General features: G+C 45.3%; 1 protein-coding gene across 4 annotated transcripts in view; it reads right to left on the reverse strand.

Moving 5' to 3' along the window:
* The window catches only part of ABCA4 (ATP binding cassette subfamily A member 4), a 152,654-nt gene that overhangs the window by 42,606 nt on the left and 90,814 nt on the right, over positions 1–19,234 (reverse strand). For all 4 annotated transcript variants that reach the window (XM_066268707.1, XM_066268705.1, XM_066268706.1 and 1 more), the window contains 9 exons: positions 17,032–17,097; positions 12,697–12,786; positions 10,826–11,000; positions 8,531–8,662; positions 6,238–6,377; positions 5,704–5,841; positions 4,593–4,786; positions 2,967–3,051; positions 64–269 (listed from right to left, as the gene is read on the reverse strand). In XM_066268707.1, coding sequence (XP_066124804.1) covers positions 64–269; positions 2,967–3,051; positions 4,593–4,786; positions 5,704–5,841; positions 6,238–6,377; positions 8,531–8,662; positions 10,826–11,000; positions 12,697–12,786; positions 17,032–17,097 — 1,226 coding nt within the window. The remainder of the gene's footprint in view (positions 1–63; positions 270–2,966; positions 3,052–4,592; positions 4,787–5,703; positions 5,842–6,237; positions 6,378–8,530; positions 8,663–10,825; positions 11,001–12,696; positions 12,787–17,031; positions 17,098–19,234) is intronic.

Below are 19,234 nucleotides of genomic sequence, written 5' to 3' on the forward strand. Positions count from 1 at the left end.
TTTAGTGTGAGACTTTACATGTCTTCTGGTATCTGATAATACCAGCCATAATCTCTGCCTTACCTCTTCCAGGGGAGTGTCAGAAATCCCAAAGCTACTGAGTCCCAGGTCAGCCAGTGTCTCCTCTAGCTCTCGGAAGAGGCTGGCATATGCCCTCTGCTTGAAATTCTTATTTGGAAGAAGGAAGATCAGTTCTTGACCAATGCATTCCACCAGCTTTGCCTCTGGAACATGGTGGTGAACCACATCCATCAGCTCGTTCACATCCCCTAGGACAAAAACAAGAGACTGTGGTCAACACTTTTTCAGAACTGTAAGACTGTGAGCTTGCCCAGGTCTGGTAGTTCCTTCCCATTGGACAAAGGGGCATCTTGTTCCTCAGGAATGACTCTTAGAGGAGGAACACTCTCTGATATCTGTTTTTGGCTTAGATGGCCCATGATGAGCAGTAAGAGGGAAAGGGAGGTAGAAAAAAAGTGCCTCCACTAACTAGCTGTGCAACCTTGGGAGGTCATGTAATGCTCCTGGGCCAATTTTCTCTTTTGTTCAATTGAATGTTCTGTTCTTTATAAGTTAAGCACCATTGGGCAGGTCAATCTTAGTCTCTTCATCTGTAAAAAGGGAAAAAGGATGGCACTGACTTAATTGTTATATGTGAGAACTGGAGAGTGAATACACGTAAGAAACTTAGCATGATGTACTTATTGCTCAGAGGAGTGTTAGTTGCTATTGTTTTCATGAACATCATCTCAAGGAAGAAAGCACCTGTCATTATTGTTGCTCATTCTTATTCACCACAAGCCTAGGGTTAAGTCAAAGTTGTTTTCATTTTCCTGGTCTGGCCCAAGCTATAGGGGACTTGCCCAAGATGCATACCTAGCACAGGTAACTGAGCTAGGTGAGAGCTCTTCTTCCTAAATCACACGCCTAGCCTGGTCTAGCTTTTTGGAGGACTGCCAGTTCCCTTGGGATTGCGCCTGGCTCCTCAAACAAAACAAAACTTAATACCCAGCTCACAGCCAGTGCAGTAGTGGGTGGAGAAGTGTGGAGATGGACCAGTGGGATGGAGGGGGCGGGGTGGGGCAGTGTCGCAGTGTCCAGTATCAAGTATTGTCCCGATACCCTCATACAATTGAATTGAATTTTATGTACAAGCATGTGATACTTTAAAATTAAGAATCAAATTTTAAAAAGTTGAAAGCATTCATTTAAAGAGGCAGTTGCCTCATCTGGTATCTTAAGAGGCAGATCAAAGGTGAAGAAATTCGGGGGACCCAGAACCCAGCTCTTGTGTGCATTTCTGCAAGTGATCCCCCAGGCCAGAGTACCCAGGAGGTTCCTTTCTTATTTTGTTTTAGAATGACCCATGTTGAGGAATTTCATGGCTTTCAACCCAAATCCGTCTGCCTAGCTTGACTGAAAAGCTTGTTTTATGTTACATCTGGGAGTGGGACTCAATTGTCTTGAGCTGGGGGATGACCTCACAGAGGCTGGGGGGCTCCTGGCAAGAGGAAGCAGCGCTGCCCTCACCGCTCTCTAGAGGTCACGGCCATTGTTCTCTTAGGAAGGAAATCCAACCTGAAGTGCCTCATTCCCAGGAATTGTGTCTTAGCTGTGTGTGTCAGCCTTTCCAGAAGTGGCGCTGAGGGCAGCAGGAGGTCTGGGGCGAGTGTGCGGCACACGTGTGCACGGGAACAGTCCTCCGCGGAGTGAGCTGGGACAGCATGGCTTCTGCTTGTCTGTGGGCCATAACTACTTATTGTACTTCCTACCATTCACATTATCCCTGTTCTAGTAAAAGAAAAGAAATCTTTACGTAGACATCAAGGAATATTTAAAAAATCACCCAGGCAGCAGCTCTCTTTCCAGCTTGATATTTGGTGCGCCACAATAATTAATTACTATTATTGTTTTTTTAATTACCATTTTTTTTTAACCAAGATTCCTCCTGGGAGGAAGCCTCAGAAAGCAGGAGGAACCCACAGCAGAGCCAGTTAGGAGACAGACAGATGAATGTCACCCGACAAGGGCATGTCACGCTCACCATAGGTGTGACAGCAAATGTGATGAGACTCTGGGCATCTTCACTGAAATTTTAAGCAGAGTACAGAGGTATTGTCTCGTTCTCTGTAGATTTAAAGAAAAAATCATGCGAAGTAGGAAACTTTGCTTTTTCTTGGATAAGTAGACACTTTCCTTCTCCATTAACCTGGGTCAGTCCACAGGTTCAGCTTTGCCCCCATTTAGGAATCGGGGTGTGTGGGGTTCCATTGGCAAAGATGCCCCAGGAGAGAGATGGCAGGGTGGGCATTAACGGAGAAAAGGAGAGATCTGTGGCAAGCACTCTGAATCCCTGCAATCAGATCCTGTGGGGTGAGTGCTTCTGCAGTGACAACCCCTCCTCTGCATCACCCGTGAGGTGGGGGTGCCTCTCATAAGGTTTAATGCACCCTAATCCAAGGAAGAATTGCTGGGAAATTGAGGAGGAATTTAGGGGTGTGACAGGGATGTACAATATTCCACGATACGACATCTACACAGTATGATCTGACTCTCTGGGAAAGTCCCTTATGTGAGCTGCGTGTCGCCGGGGTTCCACCAGAGGGCTCCACCGGTCACATTGAGAAGCCCATTTCTCTAGGCATTGAGGCTTGTGGCCTGGAGCCAGGGCAGGAAGACCCCAGGAATGGAGGCTTAGTTCTGGGCAAGGGCACAGGGTGAACAAAGACCGATTACTCATTAAAGGGAGAGAGTCCTTCAGCGTATGACTTTTAAAATCCTTTTGGGAACAAAGGAGGAGAAAGAAGTTCAAATAAAAAGATAAGCAATTGCATGCCATGAACTTGAGAAGTGCACCAAGTGTTCTCATTGCTCCCATTAAAATGTGTAACAACAGGGATACACCCAACAACACCGAGACATGATCACCAGACAAGAACCGAGATATGGCCTGCTCCAGTCCTCACCATCCAAGATTTGTTCTGGAGTGATCTCATCTACATGGGCTGGACACCTCACGGAGATGCCCTTCGATGCACAGCTGCAGGTCCCCTACAACAGATGGACATCAGGCACTTCAGTGATAGCATCTCCCTGATGGTGACTGTTGTCACCATGCCTTATTTGTTTCTCACCACGAAATGTGGTCAATACATTTTTCTTCACAGTTTTAATCTATTACTTCATCTGAGCGTTTTGAAGGTGTGGCTATTTGATTTTATCCTGTGACTCAGGCACAGAGAGGAGTAGAACCTCAAAGGATCCCTTGGCTTGTCATTACTTCTGTGTTTGCCTGTGCAAGGCATTCTGCTCCTCCCTCCCATGGACGTGTACTGGGCTGTGGAAACCTACCCAGAACAGGAACACCCAGAGCAGCCTGACACTTAAAACTACAGGGCCATGGCCCTGGCCAGTGGGCTCAGTGGAAAAGTGTCAGCCCAGCATGTGGAAATCCCGGGTTCGATTCCTGGCCAGGGCACACAGGAGAAGCACCCATCTGCTTCTCCACCTCTCCCCCTCTCCTTCCTCTCTATCTCTCTCTTCCCCTCCTGCAGCCAAGGTTCCATGGGAGCAAAGATGGTCCGGGTGCTGAGGATGGCTCTATGGCCTCCATCTCAGGTGCTAGAATGGCTCCAGTTGCAGCGGAGCAATGGCCTAGATGGGCTGAGCATCACCCCCAGGTGGGTATGCTGGATGGATCTCGGTTGGGCGCATGTGGGAATCTGTCTGCGCCCTTGCTTCTCACTTTGGAAAATAAATAAATAAATAAAAGGGGGAGGAAAAAAACAACTACAGGGCGAGAGAAGCATAAATAATGCTACAATATAATAAGGGTGACCACCGCAATGTTGTTCATAACTTCATCTTATTTATCTTTTTAGTATTGTTTTTCAGATTTTTTATTGAATTTTCTTGGTTAATAAAATTATTAACCAAGGTGTACATTTTATAATACATCGTCTGTACCTCATTTATCTTCACCATATGTCTACCAAGCAGAATTAGAGATAATCAGTTTCATTTTCTGTATGCAAAAAAGCTACTGATGACAAGGAATGAAGCCATTTGCCTGGGATGACACAATTTGTGTGCCTTGAGGCCCAGACCCGAACCTGGGTCTCCTGATATGCTGAGGGGGTCTCTGCTAGATGGTATTTTTGGCCTCATTATTTTTAGTTTATAGTTCTAAAGAACTTTTCGTAGCTTTCATTTACCTATGGAATTAGGGTTTAATTAGGGAACATGAGTGATGGAATAAATAAAAAAGGCAGCTTAAGCCTAAGACATACTGCCTAAGACAGTATGACCTGAACAATAAGACATAACTTGTATGCTGTACCACACTACACATGTAGTTTAGAATTCTGGAGTATAATAATCTCAGGTCATTTAAAACCAGTTGTTCTGTTTGGAGTAAAGCATCTCTGTAGGAGGGTTCAGAATGTCAGTTCATCAAAATCTACAAGTGGTCCAGAAACAAAGAGGACAGTTCTGATGGCTAGAGCCTAGTTGGGGTAGAAATGCCCAGAAAGGCAACTCGGCGCTGCGTATTTCTGCTCACCCAGGACGGGCCCTTCCCTGGAAGGACATACCTCACAGCCTGCTCTAGGGCTCTGCATGATTTTCATCTTGCGCACCAAGGTTAAGTAGAAGCCCGTGCCAAAGCAGTTCTTCAGGAAGAGTGGGGTGCCCGAGCAGTACAGCCTTCCCTGGGAAATGATGGCGATGCGGTCCCCAAGGAGATCGGCCTCGTCCATGTGGTGGGTAGACATGATGATGGTTCTGCCTGTGAGGGCAAAGGTCAGGAGGTCACCAGGCATGCCTGAGCCAGGCTGGATAGGAGAGGGTCTACAGCAACCTCCTGATACATGGGTTAAAAAACTGGGAATTAATAACTAAAAACAAGTATTCTGCAGCAAAGTCCAAATTAATAATGATAAGAGCTAACTTTATATAGCATCCTGCTTCAAACAAATCACCATATATAGGACATATTTATTATTGCCAGTCAGGGTCTACTGAGTTCTGTATGCATAGTGTCTGGATCATTAAGCACTGCATTTTATAATCTTTGCAAAACTCTCTCTCTCTTTAACTAGCTGGAAATGTTATCTAAAACAAACAAACAAAAAAGGTAACAAGGATTCCAAGATGACAAATTGGCCACAAGACTGGACCTCGCCATCACTTTTATGGGCACTGAGCTCTACCTGCTGTCTGTCCTGTCTCTGCACTCTCTGTTGGAAGGTGCTTTGACAGAGAGAGGACTGTCTCACTTTGAGACATTTTCATCTGCAGCAATCTTCTGGAGCACTGAATATTGGCATGTCACCTGCACACCTGGTCCTAAATGGTCATTCAACAGCTACAGAGCTCCTTGAGATGTTTTCAGGTGACCTGGGTCCCCTTAGTTAAAGGGGAATTTCACCTAGAGCTGCACCCATTGTTTGAGACAGATGAGTTGAGAGAGTTTTCTAGAATATTTGGGAAAGTGTTGCTCCATTAGTTATTTCCTGCTTATATTTATATAAAATTCTCAGGAGAATTCCAGTGGCTCTAAGATTCCAGCCACAGATAAGGCACCCGTTTGAGTGCCATTATGGCTGTTACTATACCCTCAGTTGCAAAACGCCAGCTGGGAGAGAGGAGGGACTACAGATGAAGCCTCAGCGAGAGCACAGGGCACTGAGCAGCGGCCATTACCTGAGCGATACTTCAGGAGCAGGTCCCAGATCGAGCGTCTCGAGTAGGGGTCCACCCCAGAGGTGGGCTCATCCAGAACGACCACCTTGGCATCTCCCACAAAGGCGATGGCAATGGACAGCTTCCTCTGCATGCCACCTGGAGGCACAAGAGACAGTCACAGGGGCTGTGGAGGACGGATGAGAAAGGCCCGAGGCTGGTGGCACAAGGAGGGGTACCTTAACTCTGGCAGTGGTTTGATGCTGCCTCTTTAGATGTTAGCACAGCATTCAAACTTAGTGGTGGACAGGCCTCTTTAAATGCAGAAAAGGCAAGCTCTGCTTCTTAGGATTAGACCTTCTGAAGGCCGTTCTCACACTTTAGTTCAAACACATAAACATCAGAACAAATGCAGCCCAGACTGCTATGTTCCACGTGAGAAATGATGGGGGGCTGCTCTTAGATGCTCAGAATGACTCTGTAGACTTCACACACACACTATGCACTGAAAAGCAGTGGGTATCTGCATCCTTGTCTTTTTCCAACACCAAGCACCTGATAGATCTTGAGCTTCTTCATTCCTCTTGTGGTGGAGGCCCGTGTCCTCCAACATGGCTTCCACCTCCAGCTGGGCCTCGTCCCAGGACTTTCCTTTCAGCTGGGCGTAGAACAGGATGTGTTCAGCCACTGTGAGGCTGTGGGGATGGGGCAACCAGAAAGGCAAAGGGCTCAGCAACTCCACTTCTGGCAATTTAACTTACAGAACTACTAAGGATGGGCACAAAGATTTAGCAATCAGGATGTTTGTCATGGTGTCATTTATAATACAAAAACAAAAACAAGCCCTACTGAAATATCTAATAAACCCTGGCCAGGTAGCTCAGTTGGTTCGAGTGTTGTCCCCATACACCAAGGTTGCGGGTTTGATCCCCAGTCGGGTCACATACAAGAAACAGCTGAGCCTGACCTGTGGCGGCACAGTGAATAAAGTGTTGACCTGGAACACTGACGTCACCAGTACGAAACCCTAGGCTTGCCTGGTTAAGGCATATATGGGAGTTGATGCTTCCTGCTCCTCATCCTCTTTCTCTCTCTCACTCTCTCTCCTCTCTAAAATGAATTTAAAAAATGTTAAAAAAATTCATTAAAAAAAAGAAGCAGCCAATGAGTACACAACTAAGAGGAACAAAAATTGATATTTCTCTCTCTCTCTCTCTCTCTTCTTCTCTCTCTCTAAAAATCAATCAAATTTTGAAAATTAAATTAAAAAATAAAATATCTAATAAGAGACTATTTAAATAGCACATTTATACAATGAAATAGTATATAAAAATTGAAAAGTCATAAAATAAGGAGTGACATGACGAAATGCTCATGATATCTTAGATTAAAACAGTGGTTCTCAAAGGGTGTGCCCTAGACGATTTCCAGGTGCGCCTTATGGTATTCCAGAGAAATATGTGCCTGTTGGGGACCAAAAAACCAACAGGGTTTTGAGAGTTGAGATTTTTAGGGGACAGAGGTGTGGGGAATTGGCTGTAAGCTGACAGTCTGCCCAACCCCCCACCTCACTTGCCTGATTAGGTTGCAAAAGGCTGTTAAGCTGTGGTGCTGGATTGTTTACACTACCCCCATGTTCCCCAGAAAGACTGGAGTCAAGTTTCTTATATCCTTTGTTTGGTGTAAAGTTAAGATGATATGTATGGTCAGGGTTTTCTGTACTCAACACAATTAAGAATAAAAAGAGAGGAATTCTTCAATGTATTGATGAGGAAATGAGACTTTGCCTTTCAAATACATGCCCAAACATTGAAGAAATCGCTAGGACATATCAGGCTCATGTTTCTCATAAACACAAGAATGAAAAAACTTAACACATTTGTGCTGGCACCTGCTGAATTTACTAAATCTTACTAAGAATGTATCTATATATATAAAAAGATAACTTTTTTGTCATTTTTAAATTTTTAACCCCTTTTTATGAATTCTAAAAAGCATAACTCAAAACATGTAACATAAAAATATTTTTTAATGTCAGAATAAATTTCATTTTGTCATACTTATTTTGTTTAATTACCATAAAAGCATTCTTAGACTTTATATTTTTTTCTTTACTATATGATTTAATTATTATAACATATTTCTCAGAAATTTGTATATGGTGCGCTACAATTATTTGTAGGATTTTAAATGCGTCCCGACTTCAAAAAGTTTGAGAACTACTGGATTAAAAGAAAGCAATCACATTTTTAAAATGGCAATTTAAAAAATTGTATGCAGAGTTTTACTCGCCTTTATAATTTTAAAGTATGAATGTTTGTATTCATACAACATTTATAGAGAAATTATATACCAAGGTGTTATCAGTGGTTATCTTTGGGTGGTGAATTACTTCTTTTAATCTATATTTCCTTCCTTTCTTTCTTCAATAACTATATATAATTCTTTAAATCAGAAATAAAAGCTCGGTAGAAAGGCACCCGAAGAGCCTCCTGAAAAGCCAGTTTTTAGTGCCTGGTTGCAGAAGGAAAACGGAACACTGGTGACCTCTCTTGGCAGAGGGAGTACTCCAGGGCTAGGCAGAGGGTCCCGGGATCAGCCAGCCTCTCAGGGAGGAGGGGATCGAAGTTATATGGGAGGAGCCCTCAGGTCTGAGTAGCACAGGCACACCTGAAGGACACTTCTCACTGAAAGCAGGACAAAGGACCTTGAACATGGGGAAACCAGACAAGGGTATTGCCTCTTGCCTCCAGAGCTGACATCCCAGAGCGAGGCTCTGGAGAACATGTGTGTTGGGGGCAGGGGAAGAATAAGACATGGGGAGGGTCTCAACTTCTGTTCTACTTACTAGTGGAACAGGATATTGTGCTGGGGACACATGCCAAGGCTCTGCCGGACTGCATCCAGGCTGGTTTCAATGTCCTTTCCCCCGATGAGCACAGTCCCTGACGTCGGCGGCAACAAACCCGTCAGGATGGACCTGCCAAACATAGAAGTCGGTGGTGGAAAGGATGGCCTTTAGGAATATCTTGGGACAGCAGTCCCCACCCCATGGTCAGTGAGGACTGTCACAATAATTCTTGTCCATGGCTCGCAATCAAACCCAAACCACTATTAGCTGTGAGGACTAATAGATTCCCATTCAGGCTTAGCACCAATGTGCACATCCAGGCCCAAATGCGATGACCACATCTGCCTTCATCCTCTGGTTCTACTTATTTCTGTGTGCTCCCAAAGTCACTTACAACCGAAGGTCCCTCCCCAACTCAGCCATCACAGCTCCTGGTGTTCTAGGGGCTCAAAAAAAGGGGTTCAGTGCATGGGGCAATGCTTTGCCAGATGTCACCATTACAAAGCACAGAGGAAGGGTTTTAATGAGAAGCCCAGGTATTCAATAATTATTTGTCGACTCTGGTCGGGTAGCTAAGTTGGTTAGAGCATCATTACGATATGCCAAGCTTGCAGGTTTGATCCCTAGGCAGGGCACATACAAGAATCAAACAATGAATGCATGAATAAATGGAAAAACAAATCAATGTTTCTCTCTCTCTCCCTACCTCTCTCTCTGTCTCTAAAATTAGTCAATACGAACTGTGTGTGTGTGTATGTGTGTGTATTTGGTGATTAAGTGATTCAAGCCAGAAATTGGAACTACCATCAACCATATTGTCTTTGGATCCAAAACATGAAAAGCCCAAGAACAATGTCCGTCTTTTGTGGAAAATGAGAAATAATGACGCCCACCTCATGAAGTTGCTGTGAGAATTAAATGAGTTAATAGCTATAAAGAACTTAGAACAGTGCCAACATAAAGTAAAACTCAAAAATATTATTTTTATTAAACATTGTATTTCACCCCCAGAGGAAGTTGCATTTCAGCAGTCGATGAAGCCATGTGTTTGCCTGCGAGGAAACCTAGAGTCCTGGCTGGAGTTCTCCGACCATATTAGCTGGCAAGGAGAGAAATCAGGGGGCTCCCGTGCTGCCCCACCCAGCCCTGACCCTGAGTTCAGAAACAATCTCCAGCTCTTTGAGTTTGTACTTAGAAGCTACAATCTCTGTTGATCAACCACTAGAGGGAAACAGAACCAACTATAATGGCACCAGCCCCACATTCCATTCACATTGAACTGCCCTCGAGAACATTCCAGCGCAGGGTGTACACTGCTGTTCCTTCCTGGGGCTCTGAAAGAAGCCAAAGGACTTGAAGGCGGCATATCACATGGGTTCCCTGCCCCTTGAGAGGGCCGCTTCTGCTGCAAGTTGGGAAACATTAGCTGGTCCTGCTCTCAGCAGATGGCGCTCAGGTTCCTGAGGAAAGTGAGGAGAGCTTACTGGGCTGAGCGGTGTGTGCTGAGCCTTCATATCCCTGAACTTGGCCTTCAATGACCAGGCTGTTAACCCTTTAGAGAGTGCACTCTTTAAAAAAGATTATTTATTAATTTTAAGAGAGACGAAGGGAGAGAGAGAGGGAGAGAGAGAGAGAGAGAGAGAGAGAGAGAGAGGCACATCAACTTGTTCCTGCATGTGCTCTAACCAGGAACCAGCAACCTCTGCACTTCAGGTCAAAGCTCTAGTCAATTGAACTACCCGGCCAGGGATAGAGACTGCACCCTTTTTACTTTTTCCAGAACTACCATCAACCCGCACAGGTAGGAAAAGGAATGCTCTTCGAAGATAAGTATAACTCTGCAGACTGAGAGCACATGACAGTGATGGCCGTGATTTGATTACCACCATTGATGATAGTCACACAAGTGAGGTAGGGGATGGGGAGTGGGCTTGCATGGTCAGAGACAGGAGACAATTGTGGGAGGCCCTGGCTCTTGTTCCCACTGAACCATTATGAATTGGTGGCTTTGGGAAGTCACTTCCTCTGGATATTCAGGCTCTTGGCACACAAAAGGGGCAATAAACGTACTCCACCTCCCTCTTCAACTTCTTGTGAGGTTCAAATAAACAATACATGTCAGTGAGCATTCCATACTGCAGTGTGCTTTACACATTCCTGAGACACGAATTCAGAGCACATTTTTGTCACTAAAATTCAGTGGGAAAGAGTAGACTTAAGCTAAGAGGGAAAGAACCGAGCCAGAAAACGACAAGATGATTGGCAATCCAGCCCCTTTGCCCAAAGACTCACAAGGTGGTGGTTTTCCCCGCTCCATTGTGGCCAAGGAACGCGGTGATCTGGTTCTCATAGAAGGTAATGTTCAGGTGGTCCACGGCTGGCCTACCATAGGGCTGAAAGATCTTTACCAGGTTCTTCACACACACTCCAGGAACCAAGCCTGGGAGCTCACGTTCAAAGAAGGAGTCTTTGCAGGGAGAAAATGAACATGAGGGAAATATGGCATCTTAATGAACACATTCCCCAAAATTCTTTCTTCAGACCATTATCTCCTGCCTATAATTTCACCTGCCCCCATGGCTTTAGCTATGACCTTTGTAAGGATGACTACAGAATAATAATGGTAATAATAGTACCTAATACTTGTTGAACAGTTACCCTTTTAACAGACCTATGGAATACATGTTATTATGCCCATTTCTATAGATGGGGAAACCCTAGACACAGAGACATCAAGTGTCCAACCAAGGTCATAAGGTTCACGAGTGGCAGAGCTGGGACTCCAACCCGAAGTGCACTTACTGTCTATACGGGGAGTCAGCCCTCAACTCAACCCTCAATCCCGGGCCCTCACTTCTGACGGCCGGTGGGGCATCTCTGCAGGGATTTCTGGTAGCAGCTCAGGCTCATCATCTTCCCAAAACAACTGTCTGCCAGACCTTCTCACGTCCATCCCTGGACCTGCTTTTTCCTGCCACCTTGCCTCAAGTCTTTGTAGCAACTTTGACTGACTTTCTGTTCCTCAGAACTCCAATTTCTCTAATCAAGTGGGTAGGACTGACCACTTTTCCTCATTAAAGTCCCTTACACTAGTCCCTCCACTTTCTGCTCCCACGTTCCCCTCTATTGCAGACCCTTGTTACTGCGGTGTCCACCTCTCCCTGGTTTCTGGTCTCTCCCTGCTGTAGTTCACCCTGAACAGCACTGTTTAATCTGTTGCCTTCGCATGGTAGCTCTGGGCATTTATTTCCCTGCAAAAATCACCCCAATACTTCCTTCTATGCCTCCTGGCCTTGCCTATAACTGAGATGGGACCAGCCTCCAATCCCTTGATTTTGGCCTTAGAAGTCGACTCTGGGAGGAGGGTCTTCCCAGAGGTGCTGATGACTGCAAACCACCTCTCTAAGGAGCTGTGGGTCACTGATCTCAGCCTTGTGAAATGGTACCTGGGGTGGGTGGGCCAGAGGCATGGAGGTCAGACCCTCTCTTGCAATGTCAGGCAAAGTCCAAAGGCCAGGCGGCCTCTCTAAACCCAGGGTGAGAACAGCAAGAACATTTTAACATCTGCAGAGAAGTGCATATGCTTTGGGAATGGAGCACATTGGGAGAAGTACAGAACTGTTTCAAGAGGGGGGGAATGGAGGCAAAGGCCAGGAAAACATGTATATCCTAGTTCACCAGTTCAGGAATCATTAGGTATCCTCCATGGTCAGGAAAGGCTTTTGATGGCTTGAATGAATGGGTGTTCATATTTGTAAACCACGAGTGAAGTCAGTGCCACTACACTCTTTCCCCCTGTGCACAGAAGCATTTATTTTTGTCTTTCCTTATAGCTCATATCCGCCTTAAGTCCCAGTGACCCAAGTTATTGTTCTTGCTAAATCCTCGGAAGTCAGCACATTTGTGCAACTCACTTGGGATTTGCCTAACAAGGGCACAAACACACCACATACTTGGTATTTGCTTTCTCCAGGAAATATGTGTTCATGTCTGGCTGGACCATTCATTTCGCAGACGTGCAGCTGGACCTGGGAGAAGCTATCAAGTTTAATCCATGTCAACAGAGGGAGTCAGTTTCCTGGGTTCTGTTTCACCCCAGTTCAGAGGTGGATGGCTCGGGCCCCTTTCCTTGCTCTGCTCTGTATTCTTTACTGAGTTTTTACCTTTTATTCCTTCTGGGTATTCCGGGTCCTCCATTTCTTCTGTTATGGGTTCCGTCTTCTCCAGGGCCCTTTCTTCTCTAGTTGAACATCCTGCACCAACCAGAAGTCACTGTCACTCTCCTGGTGAGAGCTGAGATCAGTAAACGCAGGAAAGGAGGGAAGAAGGGGAGGAAGAGTTTCCTACTATTAATAGAGAACAGGGTCCCCTTAAAAGGCCAAGTCAGCATTCCCAGGGACCAGCCCTGAGCATGGCCCTGCCAACCTCTGACCTGCGGGTCTGTGAGGTTCTGAAAGTGGCCAGTGTTGCCCCAGCAGGCTGCATTGTGTAACCTTTGCCAAGCCCATGGGGAGGTCTTTTTCTTTTCTGTCTCTCACTCTCTCCCTTTCTTTTCTTTTTCTTTCTTTCTTTCTTTCTTTCTTTCTTTCTTTCTTTCTTTCTTTCTTTCTTTCTTTCTTTCTTTTCCTTTCCTTCCTTCCTTCCTTCCTTCCTTCCTTCCTTCCTTCCTTCCTTCCTTCCTCCCTCCCTCCTCCCTCCCTCCCTCCCTCTCTCTCTTTCTCTCTTCTTTCTTTCTTTCTTTCTTTCTTTCTTTCTTTCTTTCTTTCTTTCTTTCTTTCTTTCTTTCTTTCATAGGAGTTTCATCTCATCCTCTTAACATGCCAGGAGAGGCCCATGATGTCAGACATTGTGATTAAAAAATATTAATAAAGCCAGGATTGAATGTGAAGTAGGTCAATTTTTTTTAGCTTACCAACAGCACTTTTCACTCTAATCCCAAACATATCAAAGTCATGATAAACCCTGAGCAGAAGTCCATTCAAAGTGATATCATGAGAAGCCAGCTTAATTTACAGATTGAGAAATGGTTTACCAGAAAAATTACTTTTGTGGACATTACATTTTTGGGGTTTAACACCAGAGTTGAGCCTGGCTGAATTAAAGCTTGCACAAATTGTGAAGTGTTGTGTACACACACACACATGCATGCATGTCACACACACATTCTTACACTCATACATACAGGGGTCCTCGGGTCAGGACAGTCTTGAAATACGATGTTTCAAGTTTATGATGTTCACTCCCATAAAAACTTAAAAAATTGAGACATGCGTGTTTCCCCTTATCTGTTAGCATTGTATATATTGATACTTACTGACAATGTAGGCGAATTGGTTTGGTTGTGCGGCAGAAGAACATGCAGTAATGTGGCGAGTGAGTGAGGGAGTTGGTTTCCCCAGTACACTTGCCTATGCCATTTTGGACTGTTAAAAGCGCAAGTGTCCCGTTTGTGTTAGGTTAGGGTGTGTTTCGACTTACACCAAAATTCGGGTTACATCACTGTCATAGGAATAGAACTGTGTTGTGACCCGAGGATCCTCTGTACTTTCTCACACAAGATTCCCACACACACACACCACATGCACACACATACACACAAACACACACAGAGGCATTATTTTGTAATCCTGACATTTGCTTTATCAGGACATCCTGGAAGGGGACAGAAGCAGGAGAGTGAGCCAGCCAGAGAGGGCAGCAGGGCGGGAGGAAACCACTGTCACCAGGCATTGGAAGGCTCCAGCCTCCAGTGCACCCACACGGACAGGGTGAGTTTTAACACAGCCACTAGCCAGGGCCTCTGTGCCTGTGCCGCCTTCTGCAGTCCGCAGGCTGTGTGGTGCAGTGGCAGGTAAAGGGCCGGTGGTCAGGGACCCTCCAGAACTTCCACGTCTGCTCCCTGGAGGATTTGTAAATCTATTGTCCACAATTCCTTTGATCACATTATTAGCTATGACACTGTACTAACGTGTAATAACATAGCAGGAGGAAATATCCCAAATAGTTTAGTCATTGGAGTTCTTTGTCAGCATATGTGGGTCCCAGTTCCAGATTTTGTTCCAAGTGACCAATAGGAACTTGGGCAAGACACTGGCTTTCTCCTGGGCTCTAGTTCTTCATCTGTGAAAAGGAGGATTAGGTGAATAAGTTCAGATATTTTTTGATTTTAGATTTAGGAATCTATTTCAATCTAGCTTGTGAGACAGGTAAAAAATATTTGGCTTCTGCTGGGAAGAATATGTGATTCATTTTTGAAGGAGTACATTTGTCTTAAGATTTTTATTTTGGCCTGACCAGGCGGTGGTGCAGTAGATAGAGCATCGGACTGGGATGCGGAGGACACAGGTTCAAGACTCTGAGGTCGCCAGCTTGAGTGCAGGCTCATCTGGTTTGAGCAAAGCTCACCAGCTTGGACCCAAGGTCGCTGGCTCGAGCAAGGGGTTACTCGGTCTGCTGAAGGCCCACGGTCAAGGCACATATAAGAAAGCAATCAATGAACAACTAAGGTGTCGCAATGGAAAACTGATGAGTGATGCTTCTCATTTCTCTCCCTTCCTGTCTGTCTGTCCCTATCTATCCCTCTCTCTGACTCTCTCTGTCTCTGTAAAAAAAAAAAAAAAAAATTTTGTGAGGCAGAGTAACTGCTGAGATTGTAGAGAGAAAAAAAAATGCCCACAAATCCTTATATTCATTGAAATTAGAAACATTCCAGGAACACATACTTGTGTATAAAAATCTCATTTATAATTTTATAGATTTATAAAATCCCCATTTATAATGTAGTTATTATAACTTTATTATAGTAGAAATTTATAAGTTTGTGGATAGACAAGATAGTCAAACCAATGTAATGGAAAAATACTGAGCTGTGGAAGTGTTATTTGTTTGAATCATTAAAAAGAGAGAAAGAGAAAGAGAGAAGGAGAGAGAGAAAGAAAGAGAGAAAGAAAAATAGAGAAAGAACGCATTCAAACCTTTAAAAGGCTTTAGGCGGGCCCTGACCGGTTGGCTCAGCGGTAGAGCGTCGGCCTAGCGTGCGGAGGACCCGGGTTCGATTTCCGGCCAGGGCACACAGGAGAAGCGTCCATTTGCTTCTCCACCCCTCCGCCGCGCTTTCCTCTCTGTCTCTCTCTTCCCCTCCCGCAGCCAAGGCTCCATTGGAGCAAAGATGGCCTGGGCGCTGGGGATGGCTCTGTGGCCTCTGCCTCAGGCGCTAGAGTGGCTCTGGTCGCAATATGGCGACGCCCAGGATGGGCAGAGCATCGCCCCCTGGTGGGCAGAGCGTAGCCCCTGGTGGGCGTGCCGGGTGGATCCCGGTCGGGCGCATGCGGGAGTCTGTCTGACTGTCTCTCCCTGTTTCCAGCTTCAGAAAAATGAAAAAAAAAAAAAAAAAAAAAATAAATAAATAAATAAATAAATAAAAGGCTTTAGGCTAGGCCTGATATGTGGTGGCACCGTGGATAAAGTGTTGACCTGGGAATGCTGAGGTCACTGGTTCGAGATCCTGGGCTTGCCTGGTCAAGGAACATATGGAAGTTGATGGTTTCTGCTCCTCCCCCTTCTCTCTCTCTCTCTCTCTCTCTCTCTCTCTCTCTCTGTCTCTCTTCTTTCTCTAAAAAAACTGAATAACATTTTAAAAAATAAAATACATCTTTAAAAAAATAAAAATAAAGGCTTTAGGATAATCCTCTAGAGAGAACAAACACCTATCTTAGTGCTTAAAGAATAAATCCTGGCTCAGACCCATTAATGCAAGGTTAAAAGCAGGTTGATGGAGGCACAAATTGGAAAATATTTTCTTTGTTTCCAGAGCCTCGCAGCTCCAGGGGAGTCCCCAGCTCTCAGGTCAGGATTTTTGCTGCCTTCTCATACTTCACAAAGGAATCTGTGGGTTTTCTCCACCTTCTAGAACTTTCCTTCGGGCTACCTGTCCTGTTCATCAGGAAAGATAAATTTTATCTGAGATGCATTCTGTTCTGGGCAAATGCCCCTTGAGCCTTCTTCCCAACCACTGACCACTGTCAACATCAATGCTTGGAAAGCCTGAGAGCATTTGCCTTGAAGGTCACAGCTTCGCTCCGGCTCTGATTGGGTCCTTCCATTATAAAAATGAATTAGTTCATATCTTGAAAAGGTAGAAGAAATAACAAAGCAAATGTGGAGGCAGCAGCAGGTGAATGCAAAGATTCCTCCATGATTCTGTGGATCTCTGCTTTCAGTGGAGACGCTGCAAAAGTCATTTGTACCCTGAAGTGGTTTGGCCTTCTGTTACTAGGGCAATTTAACCCCCTGGGCACAAGCTGCTCAGCCACTCACCCTGGACCAGCAACTCACAAAAGGTGGGTTGGGTTCCCAGAGGCTGTGTGGTGGCCAGTAGGCAGCAGAGTAACCAGGGATTGCACGCTTAATGTAAGAGCCACTCTGTGACCCACACATGTCCCATGTGTAGCCAAAGAAGTTAGTTTTGAACATTAAAGTTTTTGTTTTTTAAAACTCACCTTCACCGCCAAGCCAGTAGGACTCTTGTAGAAGGAAGTACCATGGAAGTGGGGTTCCATACTCCCCTAAAAATAGACAGGCATATAAAGAGAGTCATCCTGCCTTACCACAGTTCTGTAAGATCTAGAATTTATCTGTGTAAACCGCAAACTGTCATTATAGGTATTTATAAATCATAAACCATTACACAGCTATCCATAAGATAACACAAAGACTACTCCTCCCGACATGTTCTAATTCAAACGGTTATGTTTTTTTAGGGTGGAACCAGCAACACTAAGACTAACGATCTTGGTCAACTTTAGTTTTCTAGGAAAACGTTTTATTAAAGAAATCAATCTTGCCCTTGTCAATATTACCAGATAATAATAATGATAACAATCACTAACATTTGTTAGATGGTCTTTCTGTGTCAGGCTTCACTGTAAGCACTTTCCATATGTTCAATAACTTAATCTTCAAAACAACTCCAGGAGACAGGCAGTAGTAGTATTCTTCTGGTTAAGGAAATGGGCACTGAGTCTGAATCATCTGCCCAAGGTCACAGCTAATTACATAGAGCTGCAAGAATTCTAATACCGGTGAACTGGTTCTAATACCGCTGAGTTAACCACCCCACTCTGCTGTAACCATCTGGGTTTCAAGGAAAAGATTCCTAAATTTCTAATCCAGTTCTCTTAGCAACCTTTGCTCCCCGTGAAATGCTGATTTTGCAAGAATACTATCATTGCTTATTTAATAGTTATTGGTAGAGCAGCCACCATCCCGAGGGCAAAGTAAACCCATGGGAGGAGGAAGGAGTGGCTTGCTTGAAGCCTCGGCCAGGCCCTTTGAACCAGCCCAGGCCTTCTTTTTACAACTGATGCTGATAATAGACAGTTGAGGCGGGATCTAAACAATTTGGAATTGTGGTAAGGCAGGATAACTCTCCAATCCATATTCTAAGAAATATTACCTTGTACCTATACAGGCAGTGATGTCACCTCGTTTTTCCAAGACTCCTGACTGACCTATATATATAAACCTTACTCCATCCCTTCCTTGAGGCCAACACAGCTTAGCCTGTTTTGGCCAGTCTGTACCCAGGCATTTTAAATACATTTTCCTTTTGGAACAGACCAGCCTTGTGTTTCCGGTTCGGCTCTCCCCGGGCCCCACCCACAGACCCAGGAAGGCTTCAGCCTGTTAGCTTTGCCGTATGGGATAAGGCAGTCCAGCTAGAGTCCCTCCAGGTCCGACCTAGTCGGGGGTTATACTCACTTGCCAGTTGCCAAGGGAGACTGAAAATTGGCTTTTCCCCCTCCCCAGTGGATCGGCCCCCCAGTTTCAACCTTTCAGTTATCCCATGTTTTATGGCCACTGCTAGACTGTAATCTCCTTGCAGGCAGGCCTGGTCTGTCTTTCCACCCCTCTTTTCCCAGAACCTGGTGGTGACCCTAACTCAGACTATGTGCTGCTCACTGAATAGTTGTCAAACAAAGTGTTAGCTTGGATGAAATGCAGTTCTTGAATTATACACAAATTTCATTTTCAATCCAACTAATTTTACTTATCTCCTTCTAGTGGCTCAGTGAGGTAGAAAAAACTGTTGCTGAGCAAGTTCAAGTGTATTGCTCAAAGTCATTGTTACGGGTTGAATTGTGTAGCCCCTCCCCCCCACCAAAAAATGATATATTGAGGTCTGTGGTAGAATAAAAAATATACTTGGCCCTGGCCGGTTGGCTCAGCGGTAGAGCGTCGGCCTAGCGTGCGGAGGACCCGGGTTTGATTCCCGGCCAGGGCACACAGGAGAAGCGCCCATTTGCTTCTCCACCCCTCCGCCGCGCCTTCCTCTCTGTCTCTCTCTTCCCCTCCCGCAGCTGGGGCTCCATGAGCAAAAGATGGCCCGGGCACTGGGGATGGCTCCTTGGCCTCTGCCCCAGGCACTAGAGTGGCTCTGGTCGCGGCAGAGCGACGCCCCAGAGGGGCAGAGCATCGCCCCCTGGTGGGCAGAGCGTCGCCCCTGGTGGGCGTGCCGGGTGGATCCCGGTCGGGCGCATGTGGGAGTCTGTCTGACTGTCTCTCCCCGTTTCCGGCTTCAGGAAAAAAAAAAAATTAGAGAATTGTTTGGTGTTGGAAAAATAAGACACATTGGGTATCAGAAATGCTATGAGAAGAAAATGACACCAGAGTCCTCAGAATCATGGCCTTGTTTGAAATAGA

Source organism: Saccopteryx bilineata, chromosome 3 (genome assembly GCF_036850765.1).
Source record: "Saccopteryx bilineata isolate mSacBil1 chromosome 3, mSacBil1_pri_phased_curated, whole genome shotgun sequence".
Lineage (NCBI taxonomy): Eukaryota > Metazoa > Chordata > Mammalia > Chiroptera > Emballonuridae > Saccopteryx > Saccopteryx bilineata.